The sequence below is a fragment of the Lepidochelys olivacea genome (assembly GCF_965140295.1).
Source record: "Lepidochelys olivacea isolate rLepOli2 genome assembly, chromosome: 9".
Classification (NCBI taxonomy): Eukaryota; Metazoa; Chordata; order Testudines; family Cheloniidae; genus Lepidochelys; species Lepidochelys olivacea.
Window position 1 is genome coordinate 48,526,602 of NC_140419.1, and position 20,282 is coordinate 48,546,883.

At 39.8% G+C, this 20,282-nt stretch overlaps 1 protein-coding gene across 5 annotated transcripts in view; it reads left to right on the forward strand.

Annotated features, from left to right (window-relative positions):
- The window catches only part of STAG1 (STAG1 cohesin complex component), a 381,779-nt gene that overhangs the window by 254,154 nt on the left and 107,343 nt on the right, over positions 1-20,282 (forward strand). For all 5 annotated transcript variants that reach the window (XM_084638723.1, XM_084638721.1, XM_084638725.1 and 2 more), the window contains 4 exons: positions 1,117-1,209; positions 1,318-1,407; positions 1,593-1,796; positions 8,432-8,502. In XM_084638723.1, the coding sequence (XP_084494849.1) occupies positions 1,117-1,209; positions 1,318-1,407; positions 1,593-1,796; positions 8,432-8,502 (458 nt within the window). The remainder of the gene's footprint in view (positions 1-1,116; positions 1,210-1,317; positions 1,408-1,592; positions 1,797-8,431; positions 8,503-20,282) is intronic.

Here is a 20,282-nt window from a genome sequence, read left to right on the forward strand (position 1 = left end):
TCTTACACCAAAGCCAGGCATCTTACTGACTACTGTCAGGAGAGACTCTGGTCTGATCTAGATGCAAGTCTTAAGACCTCCATGACCCTAGGATCTTGGAAGGTGGCCTGTCTGTGGGTCTGGGTGGAGCTGGTGAGCAGAGTCTCTGCACCCCACTTACTATGACTCACAGCGTGATGCTGTGGCCAATAGAACTAATGCGATTCTTGGAGGCATAAACACGAATCTCGAGTGGAGAGGTTATCTTACCTCTGATTTGGCACTGATGCAACTGCTGCTGAAATACTGTGTCTGGTTATGGTGCTCACAATTCAAAGAATGATTTTTCTAAATTCAAGAGGGTTCAGAGAAGAGCCATGAGAATGATTAGAAGTCACGACTTCTAGGGATAGACTCAAGGAGATCAAGCTATTTATCTTAACAAAGAAAAGTTTAAGGGGTGACTTAATGACAGACTATAATACTTACATGGAGAACAAATATTTAATATGGGCTTTTCAGTCTTACAGAAAAGGTCTAACACAATCCAATGACTGGAAGATGAAGCTAGACAAATTCAGACTGGAAATAAAGCTGTACATTTTTACAGTGAGCGTAATTAACCATTGGAACAACTTAGCAGGGGTCATGGTGGATTCTCTATCATTAACAATTTTTAAATCAAGTTTGGATGTTTTTCTAAAAGATAAGCTCTAGGAGTTATTTTAGGGGAAGTTCTATGGCCTGTGTTATACAAAAGGTCATATTGGATGATCACAATGGTTCCTCTGACAGCCAAATGTTGGTCCCATTATAGGCAATAGCAAAATTTTCATTAACTTCAGTATTGCCAAAATGGCCTCAAAAATGGGGGATATATGGAGACAATATCACAATGGAGGAAATGAGGTTTTCCCTTAAGGTAACTGGAGTTCTTACTGCTTTCCCATTCACATGCTCTGCATCCCTGATGATCTCTTTTTTAATTCCTTCCTTCCTTTCTTTAAAAAATGCCTACACTGGTTTTAATTTTGAATTAGCTTCCACTTTTGGGATCTTGACCCTTCGATTTATTATTGGATTAATGACATTAAGACATTTAATTATTTTATAGCACATTTTTCCTTATTTTTACAGGTGTTAACTGCAAAAGAAAGGAAAACTCAGATAGATGACAGAAACAAATTGACTGAACATTTCATTATTGCGCTTCCTATGTTACTTTCAAAGGTACAGTTTCCCACAAAATATATTCTTTACTGATAATGTATATAATTTTTTCATTCTGTAGTATAGACATTAATTGCTCTTCATTTTCTTTATTTCAATAATCTCTAGTATTCTGCTGATGCAGAGAAAGTAGCAAACCTTCTGCAAATCCCCCAGTATTTTGACCTGGAAATCTACAGTACAGGCAGAATGGAGAAGGTATGATACACTATGCAGGCACTCTGATGGCTTTCAACTGACTGATTAGTCATGTTCATATTAAATGGCTACATTTGGAATAGGATGTAATAATCTTTTACTGCTTAACATTGTCTTCTTGAGTTTCATTGTTTATGGAATATTCTATGTAATGTGAAAACTGACTTTTTTTGTCTGATCCACAGCATCTGGATGCCTTGTTAAAGCAGATTAAGTTTGTTGTGGAGAAGCATGTAGAATCAGATGTTCTAGAAGCCTGCAGTAAAACCTATAGCATCCTGTGCAGTGAAGAATATACCATTCAAAATAGAGTTGACATAGCCCACAGCCAGCTGATTGATGAATTTGTGGACCGATTCAACCATTCGGTAGAGGATCTGTTGCAGGAGGTTTGTTCTTTAAAAATTAACCTTGTTTTATCGTCTAGATTTGCATCTTTGATCCTTTCTCCATTCTGTAAAATCCATTGTCAGTTTTCTGCATCACCATCAACCACCTGATAAGTTGTCATATGCATTCACAATAACACATTGCTCAGTTGTAAATCATGATCTGTAAAGCAAAAGAGGTGACTCCCCCCATAGAAGAGTAAATGAAAAACTTCAATTCCAAAGTGGTATAATTACATTTCAGTTAAGATTTTTTCTAATTAGGTGTCAACCCTTAATGCTAATCCCCTAACCTTAACTCTAACCCTTTCTGTCTTTCTTTCTTTCTATATCAGTAGCATCCAAAGACAACACATACAGAATAGGTTAGGCATTGTGCTAGATGCTGAAAAATAATTGACTCAATGAAAGACAGGTAACAGTCCATCAGCCTTGTTTACTCCTTGCTGAGGCATCAGCTTGCCCATCGTCTCGGAGGAACTGGTTTGGCTACTCCCCAGACTTCTACTTTTAGTCTTGATCTCAGCATATGTCTATAACTGCACATATAATACTGCTGTGTGCGTTTTGCCATGATGATATTAAGTAAATTATGAGTTTTTACATGACATCTCACAAGGCATACTTTGTTCAAAGATTATTACGATAGTGTGTAGGGCGTCGACACCAGGGTACATTCTGTTACGGGAGGTGGGATATTGTGTTGTTTTACATATTGGAGGCATCTGGGACTTACTTATAGAAGGATGGAGTTTGGAAGAGAGTTTGGTGTGTGATGTGTGGGTGTTACAGTATGTTAAATTCTCTCTTGAACCCTTAGCTGGACATTTTCTTAAAGGGTTTGTGTAGGCTGAGTGTTAACCTTATGCAACCTTAAATATTCTTTAAAAATGTGTAATAATTTCTTTGCTTTTTAAGGTGAATATAGTGGATAGGTGGAAAATAAGATCCCTTTTCTCCCCTTAATAAAGTTATGTGAACTTGCACATACCATAGTAATTTTGAATAAGCCATACAAGTGTAAAAGGTCAAATAAATGTTTATATTTTATAATTGTGTACTAAAGAGAAGAAACATTTTAATGTTGTTTTCCTGAGAGAGGTGGAAAAAAGATATTAAAGGAAAGATATGCCTTTGAAAGAGTAAATGTATAGCTTGGACTTCAGAACATGTACAGAAAAACTCTAAAAAGCGTATTAGTCCCCTTTCATCATATATTATTATAATTGCCAAAATATTAATCTGCCTTTTTATTTTAGTTTGAGGTTGGCTTTTTGAAAAACTAATACAACTTTTTAATCATTTTTCAAAATAACATATAATATGAAAATAACTAAAAGAGATATCACTTAGTAGCCACCGTTGAAAACATTGGCTTGATTGACTTGCTAAAGTTCCCGTAGGAATTTTGAGGCAGAGTTAAGGATAGAGCTTGGTCATCGAGACATAGCCTAGTGCTTTAATCACAAGACCATCACATAGAGAAAATAGTATCCAATAATTTATTTAAAGACTATCATTTATTTGTATGTCAGTGTTTTGGAGAGGTGAATATGCAGGAATAGCCCCATTTTTGCAAACAACATAGCTAAACACAGATTTGGCCTACTGTTTTTGAAAAGCAATGAAGTTAAATACTCAACGCTTAGTTCTAACATGGCAGAGACATGAATTCTAGTTCTGGCTGTGTCAGAAGTATGGCAAAATTGTCAAAAGTGCCTAAGAGACTTATGAGCATAAGTTCCATTTTCAAAAGTAACATGCACTCTTGCCTCCTTAGCCCTTATTCAATAATAAGGGCTGGAAGCACACAAGAATATTAACACCAGTCCATGCAAGCACTGAGACTTGAACTCTTGGCCTTTGTGGCTTCTAGGCCAAAGCATACTTTGATGGAGAGCGCTCTCTCTCTCTCTTAGAACCTTCCTAGGTAGTGAGGCTATGTCAATATTGCTGAAATTCAGGAGCCTCATTCTGATGTTTCTTTCTAGTTAAGTAAAAATTGTCTATTTTTGAAGAGATGGGCCAAAAGATTTCAGAAAAGAGGCTTGTAGTTCAGAGAAGGGCTTGTAGTTCTGTGAACTTTGAAGTAACTGGATGCTGTAGTTTTTGAACAAAAGAGGTACAGAATTTCCCCACATCATACAAAATTTCTGTAAAATGAAATTTTGACTGTTTATTTTTCTAGGAACGTTTGCTAGATACCAGAACACCCCCAAAATACCCAGAATCCTTTAGGAGTACTTTCCAAGTTTTGTTTTTTTTACATCAGGCCATTGTTTCAGTTCTAGAGAGGTTTTAATGTCCTGCCAAAGGTAAAATCCAGCTCCATTCCTTACAGTGGAGCCATTATTAGTCCTTCTAGAAGATTCCCTTAGGTTTGGTGTTTTTTTTAAACTTTTTATTAAGGCAAAGTTATAATAGAAAATTAACATACTATTTCATATATTATTTATTCAGGATCAGGTTAATATTTAATGAACCTGGCTAAACAGTCTGGTTTGCTGGCTGAAGAGCCCTCCTCTTTTGACAGGTTTCAGAGTAACAGCCGTGTTAGTCTGTATTCGCAAAAAGAAAAGGAGTACTTGTGGCACCTTAGAGACTAACCAATTTATTTGAGCATGAGCTTTCGTGAGCTGTAGCTCACGAAAGCTCATGCTCAAATAAATTGGTTAGTCTCTAAGGTGCCACAAGTACTCCTTTTCTTTCTCCTCTTTTGAGTATGCTTGATAGGGTGACCAAAAATTTCTACATATCTGTCCTATTTTTGTCACTTCTCTTGTGTACATACTTGGTGAGAGAATTTTTCCATTACAAGGACAATCCATATTTTACTATACCTTAGTGCCATTGTAGGAGGGGGAATCACATTTTTTCCAATAATGTTCAATACAAAGTCAAGTTGCTAACTATAAAAAATGAAGTAATTTGCCTTTCTGTTTAAAATGTACATTTTTTACTGTAGCTTTTAAGTAAGCAGGTCAGAGGATCTCTAGGAAGCCAGCATTTAGTCATAAGATTAATCTTTTTAATAATTTCCATCCTAAACTATCTAATTCCTGGACACAATCACCAAATGTGCAAGTACATTCCACTTTCCCTGCAACTCCTTCAACTAAGTGCTTTCCTAGTAACAAAAATTTGATGGATCTTAACTGGAGTCAAATGTCATCTGTACAGTAATTTTTGAAACATTTTTTTTTAAGAAGTACACAAATTGAGGACATATATCAATATGTGTTTAACTACTTATGCTAAACAATCTGTTCCATCTTGTATTAGCTGTGACACGGAGTAAGCTTCCCAGACCTGAAGAGTAGTTAAGTGTAAGCCCGAAACTTGTTTCTCTCACCAACAGAAGTTGGTCCAATAAAAGATATTACCTCACCCACCTTGTCTCTCAGATTTATCATAGTTTATTTTGAAACCTTGATACCTGCCCAGATTCCCAAGTCTCTTGTTCTATAATTTTTAATGAGGATTCTGACTCCTGCAAATATAATAAGACTTCATCGGCAAAAAAAGCTATTTTGTGATCTAATCCAGCAGATGTTTTGATATCCTTTACAAAGAGACTGTTTCTCACATTTATTTCATATGGCGTCATTGCCAAAGCAAACAACAGAGAGGATAGTGGGCAATGCCTAGACAAATTAAAATGAGGGGATTGATGACCATTAACCAAAGCAGACATTAGAAGATGAACATATAGGGCTGATATGCCCCTATAAAACTGGCTTCCAAAACCAAGATACTCCCACTCCAGTGAGTCAAAGGCTTTGTCAGCATCCAAAGAAAGCAGCACATAGGAAGGATTGCTAGAATTAAAATTATAGATCATATTCAGAGTTCTTCTGATGTTGTCAGATAGATGTGCTGCCAGCAAGGAACCCAGACTGGTCAGGGTGAACATATTTGAGCAAGATAACGCTGTCTGCTAGCACCTTATCATAAACTTTAGCAGGCACATTAATTAAAGAAATATGTCTACATGATGCATAACTGGTAAGAATTTTTCCCTCTTTAGGAATAACCATGCCTCTTTCCATAAATCTGGAAATTCATTCCCTGCACTATAGCATTAAACAATTCAGTTAAAATACGGATCAGCACTTGCCTTAGAGCTCTATAATATTCCCCAGCAATCCAATCAGGATCTGGAGCTTCCTTGGATTTTAAATTCTTAATTACATCTGCAACTTCCCCTGCAGCAATTTGCCTATCAGGAGCTGCCACATCATCCTCTGAGATCTGAGAAATGTGTAACTATCTCAGTGATTTATTTATAAGTTCAGGATTTGGATGTTAAGTGTACAAAGTGTGGAAAAACTTAACACTTGTTTCAGAGATCTAGTTGATACCAGTTACTAAATCTCCCTTTTTTTTTTCTTTGAGTTACTGCACATGTCGATCCTACTATGGTGTTTATGTGCCCCAGCACAGGAGTTTGGAACAGTTTCATTAGCAGTGACTAGTGGGGTTGCACATGCACCCTGCATGCCCTCATGACCCTCTCCCCCAAGGGCAAACCCAGTCTCTTTGCATCTCATAACCTGGATAACAGTTGGATGTCTACAATAGACAGGGAGTGTTCTTCAGAGGTGCAGAGCATTCTTCTTCAGAGTAGGAAATTATCCACTAGGACTATCTACACTGCCAAATGGAAACATTTTTCTTTATTGGCAAAGTCTACAGGTTATACTCATGTCGATATTCTATTCCAATAATATTAGATTATCTCTTATTTTTAAAGCACTCAGAACTATATGTTTTGTCAGTCAAAGTCCATTTGGCAACAATATCTGCATTTCATCCTCCAGTAGTGGGAGATACAATTTTCTCTCATCTATCAGTGAATAGATTTATGAAAGGGTTTGTCCACATTTTTCCTCCTGTGAGAAAAATTGCTCCAACATGGGACTTCTGTTTAGTGCTGTCTTCACATATGAACCCTTTGCACCTTTATGAGATTGTCCAGTTTATCCACTATCACTGATATATACTTCAGATGTGAAAAGGTTGCTGTTATGGCTCTATACATAAAACATCAAGACTTTTCATTGCTGATGATAGTAAATGAAAAGGGATGGCTGTTTCATCACAGACACTTACAAAATGTGTATTGGATTGTATTAAAACTTCTTATGATATTAATGAGTCCTCCACCAAATATCTAAACTCACTCCACCAGAGTGCAAGCTGCATCAATAGCATCTTAAGTTGGGTTCCAGGATTGGAAGTATGTAGAGCAACTCCCTGGCCTTCACTTCATATGTTTGTGAAACATTATTGGTTAGTAACCACTTCAAGATATGATGCTAGTTTTGGAAGAACTATTTTAAAATCTCTTTTCACATAACTACTAGCTTCCCACTCGTTAAAGATGACTACTAGCTAATTACCATACGTATGATCCACAGTAACTCAAAGAAAGAATGGTTACTTATCTGATAGTAACTATGGTTCTTCGGGATCTTCTGCACGTGGATCCCATGACTTGCCCTCTGTCCCCACAGCTCAGAGTCTTATAAATGAGGATTTTGGGCAGTAAAGGAACTGACTGGTGGTTGGGGTTGCTGTGCCTTTTATGCCCTTGGGGGAGGTGGGGCTTAAGGGCATTCAGGGAGCATGTATGACCCCTGTTGGACACTGACTGAACAGAAGTCAGCTGTATATACAGATAATAGATTTCCAAAGGGGTCCACACCACCATTCGAAATTTCCAGAGAGGTCTGCATCTCCATTTAAAATTTTTTAGGGGTCCACAAATGAAAAAAAGGTTGAGAACCACTGGTTTGATGCACTAAGATGTGTAAGGCACTCTGTTACTATGGTGATGGGGGCAGGATAAGGACCTGAACTAAATTAGAAAGTCTGCCATTAGTCTGTGTAAACTTCTGTTGCATCAGTGGAGTCTCTGCTATGAAATGAGGATTGTATTGATGCTGTTCTTCTAGTCCCAGCTCTCAGGCTATAATTAAAACACAATTAAATCCTTTTTACAGAATGAGTTTGAAACTCTGCCTCAGGTTTTTTCCTCGGGAAATGACTACAGTAAAAGCTGTTTTATCTGGCATGATGGAGGAATTGGGGGGGGGGAGTGCCAGTAAGTGAAAAATGCCAGTTAACTGAGAGGGGGGGCGTTTGGGTGTAGGAAGGGGTGCAGGGCTGGGGGTTGGGGCACCCCAACTCCCTCCCAGAGCTCACATTCCGCACCCCCTCCTGCACCCCAAACCCCTGCAGGCCCTGCACCAACCAGACTATAAACCAGACTTTCAATGAAGATCAGAAATGCTGGTTTATAGAGCATTCCGGTTGGTGAAGTGCCGGATAAAACAGCTTTTACTGTTCTACTGTAGGAGGTTGTTTGTGTGAGTATTAATACTGTGATGTTGCTTAATGCAGTCAGACAAGTCTTGCTGATTTCTTAGTACTACCCAATGGTTATTTAAAATGTCCATTATTATTATTTTACATTGAAATCAAGAGCCTAGGCACAAAATAGTGATTGTGGCATCATGAACCAGTTCAAATGTCAACATAAGATACTGTGTAACTATTAATCGTCCTCACCATGCAAAGAGAGAAGCTTATTTGTATTGCTGAATCCATGATGAATATGCTTTCATTTCCAGGGAGAAGAAGCAGATGATGATGATATATACAATGTGCTTTCCACTTTGAAGAGATTAACTTCTTTTCATAAGTATGTGATTTTACTTGGATCAGCTTTGTCTAGTGATGATGTATAATGTTAGCCAATAAAAGATGATACTCAAAGTTAGGAAAGATGAGGAAAATGATGTGCTAAAATAGGAAAAACAAACTGAGTACCAGGAGACATACAGCAACAAGGAGGGCTTTGATTCAGCAAAGCACTTATACACATGCTTAAGTCCAATTGAAATCAATGCCTTATAACTATTTTGGTTGGGCATGTGATGTTTTTATGGAAATAGTTATGCTGTAAAACCCTCTAGGTGACTTTTACTGGTAGAGTTTATTCTCCAGTCTTCACAGCAGTAGCCCTCCCTCTGTCCACGTCAGCTGGGGGCAGAACAGAGCTTTGCTCTGAGCCAAGGCTTAAGACCAAACCTTCGGAAGAACTCTCCAGAATTTTCTGCCTCCGAGAGGTGCACAGCAGACTGAAGGACTCTCTTTGTGTCAGAGCTTTCATAGGATTTTTAAAAGACTTTTAACTAAAATGTCAGTTTCTTCATTGGTTTAAGGGTTTTTCTCCTCAAAACTGCAGAACTAAAAAAAAAAAAAGTGGCTTTCTGAAAGGGATCTGAATGACAGCACTTTGCCTCCCTTTCCCCCAGTGACAGCAGGCCACAGGAAAAAACCTGATTCCCAGCTAGCTTGTGAGAGAAATCCATGCTGAGACAGTTGAGCAAGGCTCTATGAAAGTTCTCTTCAGTGAAACCAGGCCAGAATCAGTGTCAGGGAACTGAGCATTCTTTAAAGCCCTCCTACCTGTCCCACAAGCCCTAATCCCTCAGCCTGCAGAGGAGGTAGGTAGCGAATCCAGCCAGCATGTAGGCAAGGTCTGTGCTGAGATGACGACAAAGCATCCCCTTTTCCATAAGCTGCTTTACCTGCAAGGTTTTAGCAGCCATGAAAGGTGCCAGTGCCTGAGATCTCACTGATACCAGTGAATCACTTGTCTCCAGTGGCACTGGTTCAGTCCTCATTCTGTGCAGTTAGTTCAGCATGGATCCAGCAGCAGGGAGCATGATCTGGCGTGATTCATATCCCCTTCCTTGTGTGGTGGACCTATATCCTCTCCCCAGCCTCCAGGGATCACGTAGGAGGTCATAAAGTATCTACTATTTTCTGTAGGGCAACATGCAGGATACATGCCTGCAGACTGTCTTTTCAGTCTCCTCGGTAATGCCTTCTCCCTCACAGGGCCCTTCCCCCTTTCTCTCAGGGGTTTGACACAGGGACTAGTGAAGGATATTGCTCATAATCAGCTCCAAATGAGATACACTCTCCTGAGAGATTTTAAGAGTTTGTGCTATCCCCTCTAGATTCTCTAGTCTAAAGAAAAGGAGAGTTCTCTGAAACAGGGGTTTTGAGCAAGATACCTCAGACTTTCAATTAAGCTTTCCAGAGTTCAGCACAAATTGGAGGAGGAGGGAGTCTGACTTCACAGGTATGTTTTTAGAAAATGAAATACTGGAGGGGGGAAAAGGGTAAAGTTGGGGAAAAGCTGTGTAATTCTTCCTCACCTGGTTCATGCAAGACTAATTAAGATGGAGTGAGAATTCCCATTCAAGACTTACTTATACCCACATTCTAAACGGTGTTCTGTATTCTGGCTAAGGTTAAGCCTGCTGTAGAATACTTTGTAAAATGCATAGTCATACCAGCTGAGGGAGTATTCCTGCCAGTCAGGAGAATAAGATTAACACTCAGATCAAACTTGGATGCAGTAGCAGCAGCCCTGAGAGTATTGGCTGCAGTCTCTTATTGGGGAGGTCTATGCTCAGTTTGGAGGCCATTGTGAGCATCCACCAAAAAAAAAAAAAAAAGATGATCTATTTTAAACAAGATTTCCCTAGCAGTGTTTTCAGGACTGATGCTTCACCTGACTCTGATTTGCTGTGTATTCAAATCTCACAAAAATACATCCTGGGGGCAACTATGGCTCCACTTGAAGAAACTAGACTTGCAGGCTAACATCTGGTGTCCTTCCAGATATTTTGTTGGTAGACTTGTAGAATTGAATCTCAAAGCAGTCAGTCAGGAAAAGAAAGCAGCCTCCTTCTTCCAGTGAGAGAATCTTAAAACTTCCTTATCTCAGCAAGTATTCCCTCTGTAGCCACTGCTCTTCCAGGTTCTACTATAGAGATTACACATTAGGAGGAAGCCATTGCTATGTTTCCTGAGGCTTGGAAGATCTAGGCTGGACTCTCTCGAAAACTGTCCAACTCCAAAAACTTGTCTCTGATTTTGAGTGTACCATGTCTTCGGAGATCCCCCGCACCTCCTTGGGGTGTTTCAGTTAAGGCTGTCATCTGGGAGTGAACCACATCCGAAAATGGGGGCTTGAGGTAATCAGAAGATGAAGACCGAGTTCTGTGGAGAGAAAGATTTTGGAAAGGACACAAGATTCTTTGTGGTTCAAAAAGAAACAATAGCATGCAGCCCACTTCAGATCTCAGGTCCCTCAACAAATCCATAAGGAAATCAGTATTCCAGGTAGAAATACTGAAATCCATCATTAAAGAATTTTCTTCCCAAGTCTTCAGAATATGAAAATAAATCCCTAGAAATCTACTTAAGATATGATCAGGGAGAATTATACACACAGATAAAATCATAGGACTGGAAGGGACCTCAAGAGATCATCTAGTCCAGTCCCCTGCACTCATGGCAGGACTAAGCATTATCTAGCCCATTCTTGACAGGTGTTTGTCTAACCTGCTCTTAAAAATCTCCAATGATGAAGATTCTACAACCTCCCTAAGCAATTTATTCCAGTGCTTAATTACCCTGACAGGAAGTTTTTCCTAATGTCCAACGTAAACCTCCCTTGCTGCAACTAAGCCCATTGCTTCTTGTCCTATCCTCAGAGGTTAAGAAAAACAATTTTTCTCCCTCCTCCTTGTAAAAACCTTTTACATATTTGAAAACTGTTATCATGTCCCCACTCAGTCTTCTCTTTTGCAGACTAAACAAACTGAATTTTTTCAATCTTCCCCCATAGGTCATGTTTTCTAGGCCTTTAATAATTTTTGTCGCTCTTCTCTGGGCACTCTTCAGTTTGTTCACATCTTTCCTGAAATGTGGTGTCCAGAACCGGACACAATACTCCAGTTGAGGCCTAATCAGCACGGAGTAGAGTGTTAGTTTCTGCCCCAACAAGAGGCATTTTCAATATAAAATATTCCCTTTTTGGACTTGTAAGTTCTACTCAAATGCCATATCATCCCTCCCTTCAAGTGAAAGGGATGTCTGAATGACATTCTCATATTACACAGAGTCCAGTAGCCATTGCTAAAAGCCTTCAGAAACATGGCTTTGAGCAAACAAGTGTAAGGGCCAGTTACAGCCTTCACAAAACTCCAGCATCTAAGTTATCATCCAGCACAATCTTTATTTCAGAAGGGAGATGGCAGAAGATAGTGTCCGATTTGCCAAACATTAGCATATCTCTCCTAAGATTAGAGTTTCTGCCTGAGCTTCTGGGGTTGTTGGTTTCATATGTGGATAACCCAGCCCAATTCTTACTTCTCTTCAAGCCAGCAAATCAGTATATAAAGATCTTGGTCCAAATCCAGAACTAGTATCCCTTGGTGAATTCATTCTTAATATTATTTAACTACCACCTGATGTCAGGACCAAAGAAGCTGGCCAGCAAAACAGATACCAACAGACTCCATGTAGGTGATACTCATGGCCCCCAAAAGGAGACATGGAATATAACCTGTCTCATGCTAAGGCCCATCAAACTCACATCTCCATTTCCAGCAGATGACTCTTCAAAATCATGGTCTGTATGTAACTGCTAAAAAGGGAGAAAACATTCAGCACTGCTTAGGGAAGTAGCTTTGTTCGTGTCTTGAATAGAAGCTGTTGCTCTGTTCTTCAAGGTTCTATAGCAAGAAGTGTAATGAGTCAGCTGGCTCAGCAAGACACACTTAGAAACAAAGGATTGCAGTCTAGATCAGCTAGCCTTTCAGTGCATCACAGGACAGTTGAAAGCCTATTGATTAACCTATTTGCATCCAAGTCCAGCTAGAAAAGCAAAAGAGGTAAAACATTAGGAAGAGACATTCAAAAGCAGAGGCAGTGATCCCCTTATCTCAGAAGTGAGCTAAAGGGCTTTCTTTATGCCTTTCCTCCTCTACCCCCCAAGCCCCTGAGAATAAAGATGGTAAAGATGATGGTGAAGGAACAGACCACAGTGATTAAAATCACCTTGTTAACTCTTGAGTCTTAGTTCTCCGACAGATATAACTGTAACCTCCTCTCAAACTTGCAGCATGCACACACCCACACACACCAGGGATCTATCATGAACCAGTATTCCGTGTTGCCTAACCCATCAGCTGGGAAGCTGAGAGGAAGCAAGTACAGCTACTCATTGTAAGAAAGTGATTAACATCTTCCCAGCATCTTAGAGGAAATTCAGAATTATGTATATGTATCATCTGATGTTGAGATATCAGTCTAATATGGGATACACATCAAGGCAAAGTCAGCTGAAGCAAAGGACATTCTGGTGTTTTTACAACATAGCCTGACTATCGGGGTCAAGGCCAACACTTTTGGAAAGACAAGTCAGTGACTGCAGGAATGTAGCACTGTAAGAAACCTATAAGAATCCTTCATCATCACATAACAGATATCTGAGGACCACCAACTTTATCATTTTCTGGCATAGGAACAGAAGAATGGCCATAGTGGGTCAGAACAGTGGTCCATCTAGCCCAGTTTCCTGTCTTCTGATGCTTCAAAAAGAATGAACAGAACAGGACAATTGTCAAGTGATCCATCCCCTGTCATCCAGTACCAGCATCTGGCAGTCAGAGGCTTAGGGACACCCAGAACATGGAGTTGCATCTCTGACCATCTTGGCGAATAGCCATTGATGGACCTATCCTCCGTGAAGTTATCCAGTTCTTTTTTTAACCCAGTTATATTTTTGGCCTTCACAACATCCCCTGGCAACAAGTTCCAAAGGTTCACTGTGCACTGTGAAGAATGACTTCCTTTCGTTCGTTTTAAACCTGCTGCCTGTTAATTTTATTGGGTGACCCTTGTTTTTGTGTTATGTGAGGGATAAATAATACTTTCGTATTTACTTCCTCCCTACCATTTGTGATCTTATATACTTCTATCATACCATCCTGTAGTCATCTCTTTTCCAGACTGAACAGTCCCAGTTTTCTTAATGTCTCCTCATATCGAAGCTGTTCCATACTCCTAATCATTTTTGTTGCCTTTTGTTGTACCTTTTCCATTTTTAATATATATATATATTTTTTAGATGGGGCAACCAGAACTGCCCGCAGCATTCAAGGTGTGGACATACCATGGATGTATACAGTGACATTATGATATTTACTGGCTTATTATCTGTCCCTTTCCTAATGGTTCCTAACATTCTGTTAGCTTCTTTGACTGCCGCTGCACATTGAGCGGATGTTTCCTGAGTATTATCCACAATGACTCTAAGATCTTTTCCTTGAGTGGTAACAGCTAATTTAAACCCCATCATTTTGTGCATAGAGTTGGGATTATATTTTCCAATATGCATTACTTTGCATTTATCAACATTTAATTTGGTCTGCCATTTTATTGCCCCATCACCCAGTTTTATGCGATCCCTTTGTAACTTTTCAGTCTGCTTTGGACTTAACTATCTTGAGTAATTTTGTATCACTGCAAACTTTGCTACCTCAGTATTTATCCCTTTTTCCAAACAATTTATGTATATGTTGAACAGCACTGGTCCCAGTAGAGATTCCTGGGAGACCCCACTGTTTACCTTTCTCCATTCTGAGAACTGACCATTTATTCCTACCTTTGGTTTCTTATCTTTTAACCAGTTACTGATCCATGAGAGGACCCTCCCTCTTATCCCATGACTACTTAATTTGCTTAAGAACCTTTAGTTCTGAAAGTCTTTCTGAAAGTCCAAGTACAGTACATTCACTGAATCACCCTTGTCCACATGTTTGTTGACCCTCAAAGAATTCTAATAGATTGGTGAGGCATGATTTCCCTTTACAAAAGCCATGTTGACTCCTCCACAACAAATCGTGTTCATCTATGTGTCTGATCATTCTGTTCTTTACTATAGTTTCAGCCTTTTCGCCTCGTGCTGAAATTAGGCTTACCAGCCTGTAATTGCTAGGTTTGCCTTTGGAGCCTTTTTTTAAAATTGAGGTGACATTTGCTATCCTCCAGTCATCTGGTATAGACACTGATTTAAGTGATAGATTACATACCACAGTTAGTAGTTCTGCAATTTCGTATTTGAGTTCTTTCAGAACTCTTGCTTAAATACCATCTGGTTCTGGTAACTTGTTATTGTTTAATTTATCATTTTTTCCCCAGAACTTCCTCTGTTGACACCTGAATTTGGGACAGTTCCTCAGATTTGTCACCTAAAAAGAATGGCTCAGATGTAGGAATCTCCCACACATCCTCTGCACTGAAGACCAATGCAAAGAATTCATTTAGCTTCTCCACAATGGCCTTGTCTTACTTGAGTGCTCCCTTAGCACCTCAATCGTCCAGTGACCCCACTGACTTGTTTGGCAGGCTTTCTGCTTCTGATGCACTTTAAAAAAAAAAAATACTGTTTCTTTTGAGTTTTTTGCTAGTTGCTCTTCAAATTCTTTTTTGGCCTAACTAGTTATACCTTTTCATTTGATTTGTCAGAGTTTGTGCAACTTTCTATTTTCCTTAATAGGTTTTGACTTCCAGTTTTTAAAGGATGCCTTTTTGCCTCTAACTGCCTCTTTTACTCTGTTGTTTACCCGTGATGACATTTTTCTGACCTCCTTACTGTGTTTTTTTTATTTGGGGTATACCTTTCTCTATGTCATTGGTCCCAATATGCAAATTCATAGATATTAAGATCAGAAGGGACCATTATGATCATCTAGTCTGACCTCCTGCACAATGCAGGCCACAGAATCTCATCCACCCACTCCTGCAATAAACCTCTCACCTATGTCTGAGCTATTGAAGTTCTCAAATCATGGTTTAAAGACTTCAAGGTGCAGAGAATCCTCCAGCAGGAGACCCATGCTACAGAGGAAGGCGAAAACCCCCCAGGGCCTCTTCCAATCTGCCCTGGAGGAAAATTCCTTCCCAACCCCAAATATGGCGATCAGCTGAACCCTGAGCATGTGGGCAAGGTTCACCAGCCAGATACTTAGGAAAGAATTCTCTGTAGTAACTCAGATCCCACCCCATCTAACATCCCATCACAGGCCATTGGGCCTATTTACCATGAATAGTTAAAGATCAATTAATTGCCAAAATCATGTTATCCCATCATACCATCTCCTCCATAAACTTATTGAGTTTAATCTTGAAGCCAGATAGGTCTTTTGCCCCCATTGCTTCCCTTGGAAGGCTATTCCAGAACTTCACTCCTGTGATGGTTAGAAACCTTCATCTAATTTCAAGTCTAAACTTCCCAATGGCCAGTTTATATCCATTTGTTCTTGTGTCCTCATTGGTACTGAGCTTAAATAATTCCTCTCCCTCTCCGGTATTTATCCCGTTGATATACTTACAGAGAGCAATCATATCTCCCCTCAACCTTCTTTTGGTTAGGCTAAACAAGCCAAGCTCCTTGAGTCTCCTTTCATAAGACAGGTTTTCCATTCCTCGGATCATCCTAGTAGCCGTTCTCTGTACCTGTTTCAGTTTGAATTCATCCTTCTTAAACATGGGAGACCAGAACTGCACACAGTATTCCAGATGAGGTCTCACCAGTGCCTTGTATAACGGTACTAACACCTCCTTATCTCTACTGGAAATACCTTGCCTGATGCATCCCAAGACCGCATTAGCTTTCTTCACGGCCATATCACATTGGCGGCCCATAGTCATCCTGTGGTCAACCAATACTCCAAGGTCCTTCTCCTTCTCCATTACTTCTAATTGATGCGTCCCCAGCTTCTAACTAAAATTCTTGTTATTAATCCCTAAATGCATGACCTTACACTTCTCACTATTAAATTTCATCTTATTGCTATTACTCCAGTTTACAAGGTCATCCAGATCCTCCTGTATGATATCCCAGTCCTTCTCTAAATTGGTAATACCTCCCAGCTTTGTATCATCCGCAAACTTTATTAGCACACTTCCACTTTTTGTGCCAAGGTCAGTAATAAAAAGATTAAATAAGATTGGTCCCAAAACCGATCCCTGAGGAACTCCACTGGTAACCTCCTTCCAGCCTGACAGTTCACCTTTCAGTATGACCCGCTGCAGTCTCCCCTTTAACCAATTCCTTATCCACCTTTCAGTTTTCATATTGATCCCCATCTTTTCCAATTTAACTAATAATTCCCCATGTGGCACTGTATCAAACGCCTTACTGAAATCTAGGTAAATTAGATCCACTGTGTTTCCTGTGTCTAAAAAATCTGTTTTTTCTCAAAGAAGGAGATCAGGTTGGTTTGGCACGATCTACCTTTTGTAAAACCATGTTGTATTTTGTCCCATTTACCATTGACCTCAATGTCCTTAACTACTTTCTCCTTCAAAATTTTTTCCAAGACCTTGCATACTACAGATGTCAAACTAACAGGCCTGTAGTTATCCGGATCATTTTTTTCCCTTTCTTAAAAATAGGAACTATGTTAGCAATTCTCCAGTCATATGGTACAACCACTGAGTTTACAGATTCATTAAAAATGCTTGCTAATGGGCTTGCAATTTCATGTGCCAATTCCTTTAATATTCTTGGATGAAGATTATCTGGGTCCCCCAGTTTAGTCCCATTAAGCTGTTCAAGTTTCACTTCCACCTCAGATATGATAATACCTACTTCCATATCCTCATTCCCATTTGTCATGCTACCATTATGCCTAAGATCCTCATTAAAGACTGAGGCAAAGTATTTGTTTAGATATTGGGCCATGCCTAGATTATCCTTAACCTCCATTCCATCCTCAGTGTTTAGCGGTCCCACTTCTTCTTTCTTCGTTTTTTCTTATTATTTATATGGCTATAGAACCTTTTTACTATTGGTTTTAATTCCCTTTGCAAGGTCCAACTCTACTTGACTTTTAGCCTTTCTCACTTTATATCTGTTCCCAGTCTATATCTGGGAAGATAAAGTCTCCCATGATCACGCAGTTTCCATTAGTATTTACTTCATTAAAAACATTAAAGAGGGCTCTATCCATATCCAAATTAGAGCCCGGTGGTCTATAGCACACCCCAAGCACTATCACATGGGAGGCTCCAGTAGTTTTCTTCCCCAGTGTGATTTTTGCCTAGAGGGACTCTGTCTTAGCCATTCCATTGCTTCTTACTTCTGTACATTCTACCTCATCATTGATATACAATGCTACTCCACCACCTTTACCTTTACTTCTGTATTTCCTGAACAGCACATACCCTTCAATACCTGTAGTCCAGTCATGACTACTATTCCACCATGTTTCTGTTATCCCTATAATATCTGGTTTCACTTCCTGCACCAGTAGCTCTAGTTCCTCCATTTTGTACCTAGGCGCCTCGCATTTGTCTACAAACATCTTAATTTTTGCTGTTTGGCCTCGCTCACATTCTTTAGCCGTTTAGACATGCCCATTCTACAGCCAGTATGACCTATTAGACTGGTATCCACACTGCCCTTCCTCCTTATGTCCATTCTCCTACCCACGGCTGAATCTTTTCTTTCTTTGTTTTCTTCCCTCTCAATGCTAAAATCTGGCGTAGAGATTACCTGGACATCTCCCAACCATCTCCCCCAAATTCCTAGTTTAAAGCTCTCTTAATCAGTTGTGCCAGCCTCCATCCTAGAAGTCTATTTCCTTCCCTGCTCAGATGAAGTCCATCCCGAGAGAACTGTCCTCTGTCCATGAATGCCTCCCAGTGGCCATACATCCCAAAGCCCTCCTTATAGCACCACTGCCTGAGCCATCTGTTGATAGTCATAATCTTGTCACACCTTTGTTGTCCTTCATGATCTTAATCTGTGGGCTGCAGGTCCTAACAGCAGCATCTTTCAGCTTCATAGTTGGTATGTCATCTTCTCACTGAAAGTGTCTTGCCTGCTCACCACCTTCTTTCCCCAAGTGGGGGTTGAAGCTTAGTGTGCTCTCAGTGAAACCTCAGTTTACATGTTCTATGATACACAGTTGTACTATGAACTAAACATGCTTCCATCTCTAAGGTCATCTCAATTTTCCTCATATAATAGGAAATTGTATTGTTACCCTACGGGCTGAATCCATGCATTCTAAGGAAGCAGAAATGCATAAGTTGAGTGTGAACAGAGCCTACAATGGAATAAAGGTGCATATAGCAGAGGCATTCAAAGCCTCCAGTACAACTGCCGTTACCAATATGAAAAGAGGAGTGGTCTTGTGGACAGAGAAATACACTCTTTTATAGATTCCGAGACCAGAAGGGACCATAGTAATCACCTAGTGTGACCTCCTGTATAGCAAGGCCAGAGAAATTCCCCAAAATAATTCCTACTGCAAGTCTTTGAAAAACGTCCAATCTTGATTTAAACATTGTCAGTGATAGAGACTCCACCATGACCCCTTGGTAAGTTGTTCCAATGGTTAATTACTCTCACTGTTAAAAATTTGTCTTATTTCCAGTCTGAATTTTTCTAGCTTCAACTTTCAGCCATTGAATCATATTATAGCTGTCTCTGCTAGACTGAAGAGCCCGTTATTAAATATTTGTTCCCCCGGTAGATACTGCTATACTATGAGCAAGTCACCCCTTAACCTTCTCTTTGTTAAACTAAATAGATTGAGCTGTATTTCACTAGAAGGCATGTTTCTAATCCTTTAAACATTCTTGTGGTTCTTCTCTGAATTCTCTCCAATTTATCTACATCCTTCTTGCACTGGGGGTATCGGACACAGCATTCCAGCAGCGGTCACACCACTGTCAAGTATAGAGGTAAAATAACCTCTTTACTCTTACTCGAGATTCTCCTATTCATGCGTCTCAGGATTTCATTAGTTCATTTGGACACAGCATCACACTGGAGCTCCTGTTCAGCTGATATCCATCACGACCCCCAAATCTTTTTCAGAATCACTGCTTCCCAGAATAGTGTCCCCTGTACTGTAAGTATGCCCTACTTCTTTGTCCCTAGATGTATACATTTACGTTTAGCTTAATTGAAACACATATTGTTTGTGTGTGCCCAGTTTACCAAGTGATGCAGATCTCTATGAATCAGTGATCTGTTCCCTTCATTATTTACCACACCCCCAATTTCTGTGTCATTGCAAACTTTTGAGGAGGGCCTGTAAAGTTTACACATAACCTTAAATCCTCACTTTCCGTTGACATCCTCTCCCTGCTAATGCAGCATTTGGTAGAAGGGTGTTTCAGAACAGGGTGCCCCAATAACCCTGAAATGTCTTTTCAGTTCTACATACATAAGTTGAATCTTCCCTCCCTAGGGATGACTTACTGCTTTCTGCATCCCACTGTAAAGACTGTCTGACATGGAGGGAACTAAGACGGAAAATTCTGTCTTATCAGTGAATTTTCATTCTTCAGTACCCTCCATGTCAGACAGTCTGATCCTCCCTCAGAGTATTGCATTATGACCAGGTTTTCTTCTGGCTGTTGTTCATTGGTTAACTAGTTTGGAAGGGAAGAGGGTGTTCCTCCAGGAAATCCCAAAATTTCATGTCAAAACTCTTCTGCAAATAGTTTGAGTTGAATAGCACTTTTAAACTTTTGTATAGTTAGTACTTTTCCAGCTTTGGAGGTTATCGTTCTGGAGAATTTTTCCTGAGG